The sequence below is a fragment of the Barbus barbus genome (assembly GCF_936440315.1).
Source record: "Barbus barbus genome assembly, chromosome: 7".
Taxonomy (NCBI): Eukaryota; Metazoa; Chordata; class Actinopteri; order Cypriniformes; family Cyprinidae; genus Barbus; species Barbus barbus.
This window is the reverse complement of record NC_136735.1, coordinates 8715128-8729519: the sequence shown is the minus strand read 5'-3', so window position 1 is coordinate 8729519 and position 14392 is coordinate 8715128. Positions and strand designations below refer to the sequence as shown.

The window sequence follows — 14392 nt, the reverse complement described above, 5'->3', positions numbered from 1 at the left end:
TTTTCATCCTGTTCATAATTCATTAGCCCTCAAAGTAAAAAAAGAAAAAATACAGCCTTATCAATATTAATGATACGAGTGCGTTTTGCTTTGAATGCTATATATCTTCAAGTGAAAATTGCGTGCTGTAGTCAGTGAATCTTTAAAATGCATTGATCTCATAAAAAGCGGGAGAGGTTAGTAAATACTACCAGAGGATATATTAGCCAACAGCACACTGAGCCAAGAAGAAGACCTGAGAAATTCTTCCAACATGGTTAGCAGTCATAAATGAGCAGAGGGTTCGAGCTCCGCACGCACATAAGCATAATCACCTTGAAAAATGTTTTGACACCTTCGTAAAAGAGACATCATGAAGACTAGCAATCCGTAGGAGTAGCAGACGGAAGAAACGGATGCCATAAATCTTACCTTGCGCTTGTTGTTGGGGCTGACGTATAGATAGCTGAGGATAGTCTTTACTCCAACCTTTTCATTAAGTTTCTCATAAGTGGTTCCATAATCTGTTGACCTGAAATGTAATCAGAGGCTTTGATGAGAACCTGGGGAATCAGCTGTTGTAGTTAAAGACTCGCTCCGCACTTTAAACAAGGCTACAGTGAGTATGGAACTGTAGCTTATTCATGGAAGCGAAACACTTCTTAAGTGCCTAATTTGATTTAAGGAAGGTAATTACAGGTTTAAGAAATGTTGCAGCAATTTGTTGTAGTTACGCAGGGGCCATGACGCTGTATAGTGCTTTAAAAAAAAAAAGAGATGAATGAATCAGCCTGTTCAGGATCGTAGCTGTTTTACGAGGTGGCGTTTTCGTAAGAAAAGAAAAGAAGTCCACCTAGCATACTAACAAACAAGTGTATTTATTACGCAAAATACACTGCAAATAAAATGTAATGTTTTTGAAAACCTAAATGCATGTGTAATTGATTTCAAATGTATTATATTCTAACAAATCTATATTAAATGCAATTAGTTGAACTTCAGTGTTTTTTTTTGACCCACTTAAGTGTACTTTCATAATTGCTTCTATTGTCTTTGAAATACAAAAAAGTGTACTGCTGAATGTAGTTAATGTGAACTAATATATACTTTAATGTCAGTTAAAGTTAAATATATTTGTAAATACTTTTTTTCTAATGAAGTTGCAATTTAGTATATTTAAAATGCATTTCAACAATCTATGAAAGTGTATTTTAATTAAACACACTATAATGTATTTTACGGAAGTTCTAAGCGGCCATGCATTATTATAATTTTTCTGTCTTATTTTCTCGTGATCACGACTTAATTTTCTCGTGATCTCGACATAACGAAAGTTGTTTTGTCGTTATCACGACTTAATTTTCTTGTGATCTCGACATAACGAAAGTTGTTTTGTCGTTATCACGACTTAATTTTCTCGTGATCTCGACATAACGAAAGTTGTTTTGTTGTTATCACGACTTAATTTTCTCTGTGTATTCGGCATGAGAAAATGCTATAGAAGCAGCATCATCGCAGCATCATGGATGATCGTATTCGCTTTTACTTCGATCTGGGACTCACTCAAACTGAAATAGCTCTGTGTCTGTCAGTGATTGACGACTTACACATAAGTGTTGGACACTTGAGAAGGAGGCTGTCGGGTCTGCAACTTTATCGTCGAAGACAATATAGCGATCCTGATCTTCTCACGATAGCTACAATTACGTCGTGAGAAAACGGTTTTTACGTTGAGATCAACAACTTTCGTTATGTCGAGATAACGACAAAACAACTTTTGTTATGTCGAGATCACGGGAAAATTAAGTCGTGATAACAACAAAACAACTTTCGTTATGTCGACATCACGATAAAATTAAGTCGTGATAACGACAAAACAACTTTTGTTATGTCGAGATCACAGGAAAATTAAGTCGTGATAACGACAAAATAACTTTCGTTATATCGAGATCACGAGAAAATTAAGTCGTGATAACAACAAAACAACTTTCGTTATGTCAAGATCACGAGAAAATTAAGTCGTGATAACGACAAAACAACTTTCATTATGTCGAGATCACGAGAAAATTAAGTCGTGATAAAGACAAAACAACTTTCGTTATGTCGAGATCACAAGAAAATTAAGTCGTGATAACAACAAAACAACTTTCGTTATGTCGAGATCACGATAAAATTAAGTCGTGATAACGACAAAACAACTTTTGTTATGTCGAGATCACGGGAAAATTAAGTCGTGATAATGACAAAACAACTTTCGTTATATCGAGATCACGAGAAAATTAAGTCGTGATAACAACAAAACAACTTTCGTTATGTCAAGATCACGAGAAAATTAAGTCGTGATAACGACAAAACAACTTTCGTTATGTCGAGATCACAAGAAAATTAAGTCGTGATAACAACAAAACAACTTTCATTATGTCGAGATCACGAGAAAATTAAGTCGTGATAACGACAAAACAACTTTCGTTATGTCGAGATCACAAGAAAATTAAGTCGTGATAACAACAAAACAACTTTCGTTATGTCGAGATCACGAGAAAATTAAGTCGTGATCACGAGGAAACAAGACAGAAAAATTATAATAATGCATGGCCGCTTAGAACTTCCATAGTATTTTAATCAGTAGTTTGGTTAAAATTAAATTTGACTGAATTGAAATTAAAGTAATTTAGTTTTAACTATTTTTTTTAATTTAAATGAGCAGTGTACTTTGAAACACTATAAACTTTTTTTTGCCTTATTTCGTATCTAATTATTTAAAAAAAAGACTTTACAGATATTAATTCTGAAGTGCAAAGGAGTGATAAACATGCAATTTAAAGAGTATTATCTGACATCTGCTTACAAACATTTGATAGTCTTTGATTCTATTGTATGTATTTTATGTTAACTTGTCATAAATACTTCACAACATGTTACAGTTCAGACTCTTGGAAACTGGGAAATTTTAGGAAATGTTCTCTGAGGATATAATTATCATGCACTGATCTCAATATGAATTGTATGGAAAGATATGATTTTTAGAAAATGAAGGTACACCCTCAAGCCTACTCCATCCTATAGCCATCACTGGAATGACAAAAACGTACAAATGAGATTGTACAAATACATATTTAGCCACCAATTCAAGAAAAATTAATAAATAAATAATTAGATAAATAAATAATTAAACAAATAATGATAATAATAAACAAATAAATAGTTATGAACTGCCATGAAACTGTGTTGGATGAAGAAAAATAAATACATTTACTAATTTGTGTCTGGAATCAAATCTATAGCATATCATAAGAGACGTTTATTTACTTATTTTAATAGATTTAATTCACAGTTTTATTCGGTTTCAACCTTTTTTATCCACATAAAGCAATAAGGATCTATCATTTCATTTGATGTAATGAGCTTTCATTAATTAACTTATATCTTATCAAATCTTGTTGATATAGAATTTAATACTTTTTACATCAGCAAATATTTAGATTTAAAAAAGCAATTTCTGTAAGTAGACACACTGCCAGCCCATCATCCTCACGCTCATTGGTATTCACACAGAATGTCAGCTTTTAATTATACTTACAGTATGGCGGAAGTTAAAGAAAAGAGAGCATCAGTCAAAGCTGAGGAAAGACACACAGAGCGTTTTATCTCAGGAATCTGTCATCGCTCAATGTGAAGTTTTAATGTTAATGAGACTTTGCTAACTGACTTTTCATTTTCAACTTTCAACATTCTGAGTTCTGTAGAAACTCAGCAGTTTCTAGACGATACAATACCAGTTCCAACTAAAAACTACAGGCCAAAAGTAACACTAACTTTTTTTTTTCTTCGACTTTATAATTTATTTTTTTCCAATAACCCACTACATCGGTGCAACAAAATGATAATAAAATCCAAGAGACAGACTAGGTCAACACAACAATATTCAATAACAGGAGCATTAAACAGAATACACAAAGACAGCTGGTCAGGATCACATTAATCCTACAAGTAAGAGTTCACAAATGACCGCTGAAACAAAGGGAGCATTTAACGGTTGACTAATGAGCTCTAAATGCAACACAGGTGTGCGGTTACTATGGTAACAAGCTTCAGATAAACAGGGAATTCCAGAGAGGATGCCCTCTGTTGACTGTTAGGGGAACAACAGACACTTCCCTGACATCTACATAAACAAACACAGCCATTTCAGAGGATACAGCTTTGTTGCTCTGGTGCTATATGTAGCATTTGTTGGTTATTAACTAAATATGTGTCATTTTCTAGACTCAGGGAGGTCCACTGAGATGAAATTAAGGTTCTCAGCATTGTAAACAGAGTCATTTAGCTCTTTTATCTGAGCGACTTACAACATACCCAACATTTACCTTTAATTTAAAGCACAATGACAAGAAAGCGTGCATTTAAGAGAGCGGAAATTGAAAAACAAAATTACTTGTTAAACATGGGTTCACAAAAGTTTATTAGGATGCTTTTGGAAATGTAAATAAGCTCTATCCCCCGGTTTCACAGACAAGGCTTAAGACTAGTCCTAGATTAAAATGTAATTCTGAGCTGTTTCAACTGAAAGAAACTTGCACTGACTGATCTTAAAACATATCAGTGCCTTTGTTTTGTCTCAGGATGCACACCAGTAATGTTTTTTCTAAGGCATGTTAATAAAAATGACATTAATGTGCTAATTGAACTATGGCCTAATCCTGGCTTTGTCTAAGCCCTGTCTGTGAAACCGGGCCATTAAGTCTTATTTAGACCATGCAAAGTGATCTATTGACATTGCAATAAAGCTCAGTTTTAGCAAATGTACATATTCATATTTTTGTATAAATACTAAAATGTACAGTATGGATGTATCTAAAATGTAAGAACTGTATGTATGAACAACTTTAGAGATGTTCAAATTTCTATGAATCCTGGTAACACTTTACAATAAGGTCCCATTACATAATGTTAGGTAAGTCAATGCATTAGCAATGACAATGAGTATAATAATAATAATAAATATTTTAGATTAATTTTCATTGTCAATTCAAGTTAACTATGCAGTTAACTAATGTTAACCAATGGAACCGTATGGCTCGTTTCCACTGAGCGGTACAGTTCGGTAAGGTATGGTACGCAATTATGTCCGTTTCCATTGTCAGAAGTTGTGACTGGTACGAAAATAGCGAACCGTACCATACCACTACCCTTCCATTGGGGTACCTAGCACAGCAAAGGGTACCAAAAGGGTGGAGCTAAACTCACTCCAGAACGTTGATTGGTTGACTAGAATCGTCAGTTTTGCGTGACAAGGGGATAAAGCTTCTGCTTCACTCACTCTGCTCTGCTGTTCGTGGGTGTTGGGCTTATTTACATAAATGTGTGCAAACACACTGTGTATAACAGTGTATTTTATAATTGTATATTTTCACACATACAATAGCCCTTTCTCAATATGCGTTCTACTCTTGTGGACTTGTGAAACGTCATTGCCCAAAAACCCACGTATTTTTCAAAATATTACTGTTACATATCGTTTTGACAGAGCACAAAGTTTAACTTTTTATTTATTTTGAATTTTACCATAGTACAGTGCTGACTTTGTAGCATACGTTTGACTGAATTGTTTGCTTTGGTCTTTATTTCCTCTTATATAAACCTCTTATACTTTGAACTTATACTTTTATAATGGCTATTATTGTTCATTCAAACTGAGTTGTGCTTATTGTCGCGCTTTGTCGATCGCCACTTTCCTATCAAGTAAAGAGTACTGTTGGCAGTGGAAATGCAGGCTGGATCAGGGTGTTCGGTCCCGAACCATACTGTACTCAGTACACTGTACTGTACTGACCCATACCGCTCGGTGGAAACAAGCCATTATTGTAAAGTGCCATCTGAATCCTTTCAGGTTCATACTGTATATTGAATTAATAGCTTGAATTGGTCATATTTAATACCAGCAATTAATTAAAAAACGTGTTAGCTAAACTTTCAAAAGACTAAACATCATTTACTCATTATCTAATCATAAGTAATACTTTTAGCTTGTTTGCTCTGGGACAGCTGCAACTTGACAAATGGCAGATATATCTATAGTATTTAGGCTAACTGTACCTATGCAAATGACCATTTATAATATAAACAATATATGAAAGAATATTTAAGGAATTTGTATTTATTTATTTGTTTGTTTGCCTGTTTTATTTATTTATTTATTTGTTTTTTTGTTTGATTGTTTGTTATATAGCTGTGCATAAAAGTACACTTTTACATTTTAGATCCTGTCAATAAGCCTGCATTGCATGTTTGTTTGTTTTTTAAATTTTGCACTGCACTGCACTGCATTGTGTTGTGTTTTAGAGTTAAGAGAAATCAAGCTCAGGTCAGACCCTAAGACCAGTTAAGGATGATAAATAGCAAACGTTTAAACTAAAAAGATCAATTCCAAGTATATAAAGTAGTTCTTTGACTATTCTGAGGAATTTGAAATAAATCAAAGCAGTTGCCATAAGTGTTTCAAAATTGTCAGTTACAAGAACTGAAGCATTTTGTTTTGTGCCAGAAAAATGTGATGACCTTCAGAATCCCAGAAAGAGCCGGTCGCCTCATTACAGATCAGAAAGATCCCATTGAAAGCTGTTATTGAAATGAAAAGCACTTTTCATTGAGTTGTTTTAGACTAGCGGTATCTGCACTCATACATACACACAGTATGATAAAGAGAGAGAGAAGGAAAGATATCCAACAATCGGTTGTTTACATTTCCTGTTGTATGAAATGTTGAATATTGACAGCATTTGAAAATAGGCTGCGGTGAATATGTGGTGAGTTGTATAAAATATTTATACGTTCATCTGTGTGCTAATGTGAAACTTGTGTTCGGTTGAGACCTGACATTTTTTAAACATGTTTTTTTCGGCGTAGAACTGCCATTTCTAATCTATTTTAGAAGAGCAACGTCTTGCCAACTCGCACACAAATGACACAAAGACACGTAGATGAGAGAATCAAAATATCTACTACCACTTTAAAAGTGTGCAATAAAACGTCCAACCGTAAAAATAACAATAATGTTTGGATGTTAAAGTTTTACAAACTTCATTTGACTTGCAATTTGATAACGCCAGAGAACTGCAGTGCTATTCTTACATCTTTAAAAGCACTTGGAGCATCATCTTTTTATAACAAGCTTCTACGTTGTTTTTTCTCCCCGCTTCTTCTTCAAAATTCTACCCTAAAGCTGTATTGCAGCGCAACAGCATTTTTTCCCCTATCGAAGTCTGACCTTGGACCATTTAGAGTTCTCATTGCTCTGAGGTCTTTAATTAATACATTAAAAGCATGCCACTTCAAATATCCTGCTTTAAATAGGATTTGTTCTACTATTTAGTGCACTTCTAATATTAGTCCATGTTTCTTGCATTAAAACAGCTGTAATTTCATTGAATCCATTATTTCACAAGCTTTAATTGCAAGTGGAAAATACCAATGTAGCTGTCATTCATTAGGGTGAATCAAGTTGCTAAATACTGAACAGATATTGATGTGTAAATGTATGTTACTCACACCAGTCATACTATTTACACCAAAGGAAAAAAAAAAACACCTTGTGGATGAGGCCTGGTCATAAAGATGACATTATATTGAGGTGAACAATTTTGGGAGTAACACATAACAAGCCATGCAAATACATAATCAGATTACTTTTTTCAAGTAACTGAAAAGTTTACAAGAAAATATCTGTTAATTTTTCAAATAAAAATTAACAGATATTTTTGTTCACTGACACTTACTCCAGTCTCAGTGTTAAGAGAAATCGGGAGTAAGTGCATCAGCAGAGGCACTTCCTTCAGCCTGATGCTTATTCATTTCACTTTTGCTGTAAAAGGGCCTTTGCAGTTGCCAAAAATATAACTTTTGGGGTTTTTGTGATTAAAAATAGGCTAAATAAACAAGCCCAGCTCAGGTAACAAAAAGTAGCACAAAAGTATTGCATTACTTTCCATAAAAAGCAACTAAGTAACACAGTTAGTTACTTTTCATAGTGTGGCATTACAAATATTTTCTGTACTGCCCCTTTGTTTATTTAAATTTTTTCTATCGCCGCCTTCCAAATGAAATGTATCTGGATTGGAAACAGCACTAATTAAGAGGAGGAGTCAATGTGTATATAATGCATTACTTTTAAAAGTAACTTTCAACAACAATGGAGGTGAAACCGTTTCATTTGGGCCATAAGGAATAGTTCACTCAAGTTTTGGGATTAACAGAGGAAAGAGAGTCAAACAGCATTGGGACGATGGCTAATGGCCAGTTTATACTGATATGATAATATGATCCATTTTTTTCTCCAAATATGTGTACTGGGTCTCTTCGCATTGATGATGTTATGTAGTTTAAACAACTTTTATATAAAATAGCAAAGACAATCATGCTCATAACAAATGTCATAAATCATAATAAATGTGACAAATGCCATGTTTTAACAAAATGTTAAAACATGGTAAATAGGCATGATCAGCTGAACAAAGACATACAAACTCTTAATACATCAAAACACTAAGAACAGTGGGATATTTCAAGTGGAGACGAGTATTTATTGCTAAAGGGCAGTTTACAATGTTCAACAGAAATTCTCTGAGCACTCACTGTAATAAACATGATTATGATTTCACAACAGGACGTCACTGAATAGCTTTTCACATAATGCCTAAAACCCTTAAACATCTAAAAATGATTTATACAGCTTAACAGCTCAAATAATTCATGAGTTTTAACAAAATAATTACTGCAAGTGCCTTAACAAAATTATAAGCTTCACACTTCCGCTTTACATAATTCCTCCAAAAATGGCACAGTTCACTTCCACTGTACTGTGCAATTTTTTTTTTTTTGAGGGACAGGCCTGATTGATTGATTGATTGATTGATTGATTGATTGATTGATTGATTGATTGATTGATTGATTGATTGATTGATTAAAATCAACATTATGCTGTAAACAGATCTTAAACTTGTACTGAACCTATACTTCCTTTAAATGCCTTTCATTGTAAAACTAATCAATTAATTCATATTAAACAGTATCTTGACTTGAATAAAACCAGTTGATTTAGGTGTTACCACACAAAGCACATTTTTAGATTGTTTGACAAAACCCCGTTTTACAATGCATTTTTCTGAAGAAATGAAGGAACTTTGCAATGAAGAAATGAAAAGTTAATAATCTTGTTATTTTCTCTTTTTTTCACTTTCCAGCACAGACTGAAAACTACTGAGGCATAAGTACACTAGGCTGTATAATTTGAGTCTATGTGCATTAATCAAACCTTCTTTCAGACTCAAAATTACATTTAATAACCAGCACCTCAAAAAGAGCAGATATCGCACTGAAACTCCAACAATATCATAAATTAAGTACTTACCAAGAGCTCTGAGTTGTTGTTTTTTTTCCCCCTCTCTCTCTCATTTAGGTTTTGTAAGTGTTTAAGAGTACTAGAGGCTGGTACTTTTTTATAATAACATTTAATGATTTCACAAAGGCTCCTGGTACCTGGTTTCAGAAATAGCACTTTCTTTGCTTACCATATGCTTACAGTGTTTCACTATACACTATACTACTCTAAAAACTGCTTACAGTACCTACAGCATAGGAAGTGCATTGGTTCTTTATAACTTCCCATGAAAGTTTAATTATCTGCCAAGGAAGGTATTTGACTACATTCATTAAAGCACTCCTGAATTTATCTACCCGGGTGAGGGGGAAATAATTGTCTTGAAATATGCAGATATCTTGAGGGAACACTATAGGATGCACCTGGCCTTTAACATGGCTTAGGTTATTATATTACCATCCATTAGAGCTGATAACTCCCATGAGACACTTTTACACTTACAGTATACTGCACTGTACAGTACTGTATCTACACACAGATACTGTGCACTTATATATGCTCATGATAACCTGAATAAGGCAGAAAGCACATCAAATTGCTCAGAATATATAAAAACGCAATTCACAGTCTCAAAATCACATGAAATGACCTTTTTCATAAATTTGCACATTTAATCCATTGCACATTTTATATTATATTATATTATATTATATTATATTATAACCACCCAGAATATATAGTTCAAAAAATGTTTTCATGTTTTTACAATAAGTCTTTTATGCTCACCATGGCTGCATTTATTTGATCAAAAATACAGTAATAACAGTGATATTGTAAAATATTACTGTAACAACTGTTTTCTATTTTAATATAATTCAAATTGCAATTTAGTCCTGTGATGTCAAAGCTACATTTTCAGCTTTCTTATTATTATTAATAACAAAATCAACTGTGCTGTTATTCTTTTTGTGGAATACTTTTTTCAGGATTCTTTGATTAATAGAAACTTCAAAAGAACACTAAGTATGTGTGTGTTTACAGTATTTATTTAATTAATTAGTAGCAATTCAAAGTTAATGTCACTTTTCAATTAATTTGATGTATCTTTGCAGAATAAGTGTTAATTTATTTCTCAAAAAGAAGAAGAAAAAAAAAATCTTTAAAACAGTTTACTGTATATTGAGACAAATGTAAAAGTATTGTTTTGACACAGATGTGTTTCAGTCTTAGTCTGCATGGAAAAATAACTACTTTTTCATTATGAGATATATAGATGAACTCTTACATGATTAACTGCAGAGCGTGCACACACACACACACACACACAGGGCAGACATTACTGCAGAGCACTCACTCACACACAGACTCACACAAAGGACAGACATCATCTAGAAATCTAATTATCATTTCCCGTTCATCTAAAATGATTGGGTAGGTAACTACTCTCCACACTGCCTTTTGATTAATAACCCGCTGGTTATTTTATGCAGGGTCACTAACTTCATTACTGAAATGCTGGGTCAACAGCAAAGCATTGTCTGAGAGTAAGAGATTGCTGAACATATCAGATTTTTTTGCGAGAGATCTTTGTTATGAGCCCAGCTGGATCTTTTCCTGTCCTGCTATATTACAGAGTGTTTTGGCCATTGCATTTCCGATGGAAGCTCCATCTTTCCAAGCTAAAGGGCCACACAGTCTGCTGAGCATCTCCACTCCAATCTGCTGCTTGCAGAAGCTGCCAGATCTGGTGATCTAAGGCCAGTTTCACCATTTGTTTGACGGTAGTAGAGCTTTAGATTAGTGGAAATTAAGAAATAGCTCACCCAAAAAATTGCTCATCATAAATGATAATGATAACAGTTTTCACAAAATAAGAAATTTTGAATAAAAAATTGATAACTGTTTTAGGTCCCATTGAATTATTGACTATGGAAGCCAATGGGATCTGAAACCATCTGCTTGCCAACATTCTTCAAAATATCTTCTTTTGTGTTCCACTGAAGAAAGAAATGAATACAGATTTAGAATGACATGAGGATGAGTAAATGATGGCAGAATTGTCACAGAAGAAGATATTTAGAAGAAAGTGATGAAAAGTGAAAGTGAAGTGATATACGTGACCCATACTCGGGAGTTTGTGCTCTGCATTTAACCCATCCAAAGTGTCCGACAAAGTCCGACTCTCGAACCATTAGAACATGACTTCCCTTCAGAATGTTAGCAACAGAACAGTTTTGAATCTCATTAACTTCCATACTATTTTTGTCCTTACTATGGAAGTCAATGGGATTCAAAACCATTGATTAAAAACATTTTAAAAAATATATATATTTTGTGCATCTCCCACAGAATGCAGAAATGCATACAGGTTTGAAATGGCACAAGGATCAGTAAATAATGGCAGAATTTTCACAAAAGAAAATATTTTCAACAATGTCGGTAACACAGCAGTTTCAGGGTCCCATTGACTTCCATAGTATTTTTAATCCATTCTAAGGAAGACAATGGGACCCAAACCTAAAACCAACATTCTTCAAAATACTTTATCTTCTGTGTTTTACAGAAGAAAGAAGTGCATACAGGTTTGGAATGACTTGAGAATGAGTACATGATGACAGAATTTTCACAGAAGAAGATATTTTGAAGAATGCTGGCAACCGAACAGTTTTGGGCCCAATGACTTCCACTGTATTTTTAACCCATACTGGAAGTCAATGGGACCCAAAAGAAAAACAAAGAAAAGAAAAAAAATCAAAATACAGAAATGTCATATAGGTTTGGAATGACATGAGGATACAAATAAAAAATAATGGCAGATTTGTCATTTTTGGGTTAACTATCCCTTTAAGATTTCCAACATCAGCTCCATTCAGGCAGCTCTAATACACATACATTATGTCCACTCAGATCAATGAGCTGTGCGCTAGATATCTGGAGAGGGTATAAAGAGAATCAGCGACAGACACGCCATTAATCAGCTAATGTAGCTTCATCAGACTATTAATACAGAGTTGATTTAAAAGTCACAACACTGGATGTGTTTGTACTGTCACGCTGCTTAAACAAATGCAACTCCATAGAGACTATGAGAACTTTTAAAGCACACTGTATTTATCTGTTTCTTTCTGATCTTTGTGGAGCTACCACAGGGACACTGCATCACATCATTTGCACAATGTATAAATTGTAACAGTGAACTCTTTTATCTACTTGCTTAAATAAAAGCTTTAACAAGTTAAGAACAAACAAAGGTATATTACATAACATGCTTGTAATACATTTTCCTATGGCATGAACACAGAAAGACTGAATCCTTGAATCTGTATTCTTACCTCCATAAGGAGCTCTCTGTGACACTGCCCAGATTGAAGTCATACAGTTTGGTCAGCATGAGAATCACCTGTACAAGAAAAAAACAAACAAATTGAAGTTGATTTATTCATTTTAGTTTATCTTGAATTGTCAGTGGGGGGCTAAAATGCCAATCTTGTTATCATGATTTTGCATTAATAAATAACTAGCAACTGAAAAGTTCATAGAAATATATTTGATTGCATTTATTTGTCTCTAAGATGTTGAACTTTCACAACTTTGAGCAGAAGGCTTGTTAAATTAAATCGCAAAACTGTAAAACCTGTTAACCTTCTGAAAGCAAAACCAATTTAGTAAAAATTAAATGCATTATTTATCTGGCAGGATGTCTTATACTGTATAGATTTATTTAAAAAGCTCATTATCAAGTTCAAAAATGCACAGTGAATGAGGATTCCTAACCTGAAAAGGTTGAAAACAGCTGCTAATGGTGAATGCATGGGTAGCTAATGCACAGTGTTTAAAAAAATATATCTTAGATATATAAGAATATTGTTAGCTCAGATCATGTAATTGGTCAAAACTTCATTCATTACCATAAAAAAAATGCCATGCTTTGCCTTAATTGCATTTGTTATTAACCCCTATGTTGTGACAAATGAAGCCGTTAATATGATTGTAGATCATAAAAGCTGCATGCATGACTTTAAAATAGCAAAATGCTATTTAAAGTAATTTTAGATTGAGTATAGCATGCCACAATCATGTTAACTTCTCAAAAAACATTTCATATATCCACATATAGTTGTATTGGACAGATTCCTTGCCAGCAAAAAACTGATTTTGGAATAATTTTTGATTCATAAAAAAAGACACCATCATCAAATCAACTCTTAGCACAAACGTCCACATGAAATCTGAATCAGAACCATTATTAAATTACCCATTACATAAACTGCTCAATAAATCAGCCTAAAACAACCTCAAAATGCACAAATCCTCACATCTTCTCTTTATCTCAGCATAAAACACCATTAAATGATGCATCAGGCTTCCTCCTTGACACCCTAATAATTCATCTCTTCATTACTTAATCATATCATGCTGAATCTATCTACAGCGCTGTAAATATGCTTTATAAGATTCTTAAGGTGCACGAGACTGTGCTAACTAGGTCAGTCAAATTCCTCCAGGAAAATTAGAATCGGGAAAGAGAGAGGAAATTCATGCCTAGAGAGGAAAAAAAAGTAGACTCATAAACTTGCAATCTATTTATGCTCCAAGAAAGAATTCATACCTATATGAACTCAAAGCCTTTTGAAGGAGCGCTGATCATTATGGGGGAAGAGTTCATTGATTCTCTCAGAAGTTATAACAACAAGTGTGGGAAAAATATATATTAACCCTCTGAAAGCTCCTCAATCATTTGGTAGAGCACCTTTTGAGTCAAAATGTTAATATTTGGGTGTTAAAATACAAAAATGCATTAGTTTAAACCGTCACTCAAATAATTTTAGGATGAAAACAATGAACTGTTATATGTTGTTTTGTGAATTCTTCAAATGCAAGCCTATTTTTATGTAATATAGCTTCAAAGGGCAGCCAAAAATGACCATATCATTAAACTTTCAATCTGTTCCTCATGGCTACACTCATCAAAGTCTTTAGTCTACTAACATCCAGGCCTGAATACAGTGTTAATAAAACTAGTACAGAGATTCTAGC

General features: G+C 33.7%; 1 protein-coding gene across 1 annotated transcript in view; it reads right to left on the bottom strand.

Annotated features, from left to right (window-relative positions):
- LOC306872575 (VPS10 domain-containing receptor SorCS1-like) overlaps positions 1 to 14392 on the bottom strand; it is a gene marked incomplete at both ends in the record, with an annotated part of 176784 nt that overhangs the window by 70938 nt on the left and 91454 nt on the right. Inside the window, 2 exons of the mRNA XM_079421187.1 lie at positions 412 to 511; positions 12688 to 12755. Of these exons, the coding sequence (XP_079277313.1) occupies positions 412 to 511; positions 12688 to 12755 (168 nt within the window). The remainder of the gene's footprint in view (positions 1 to 411; positions 512 to 12687; positions 12756 to 14392) is intronic.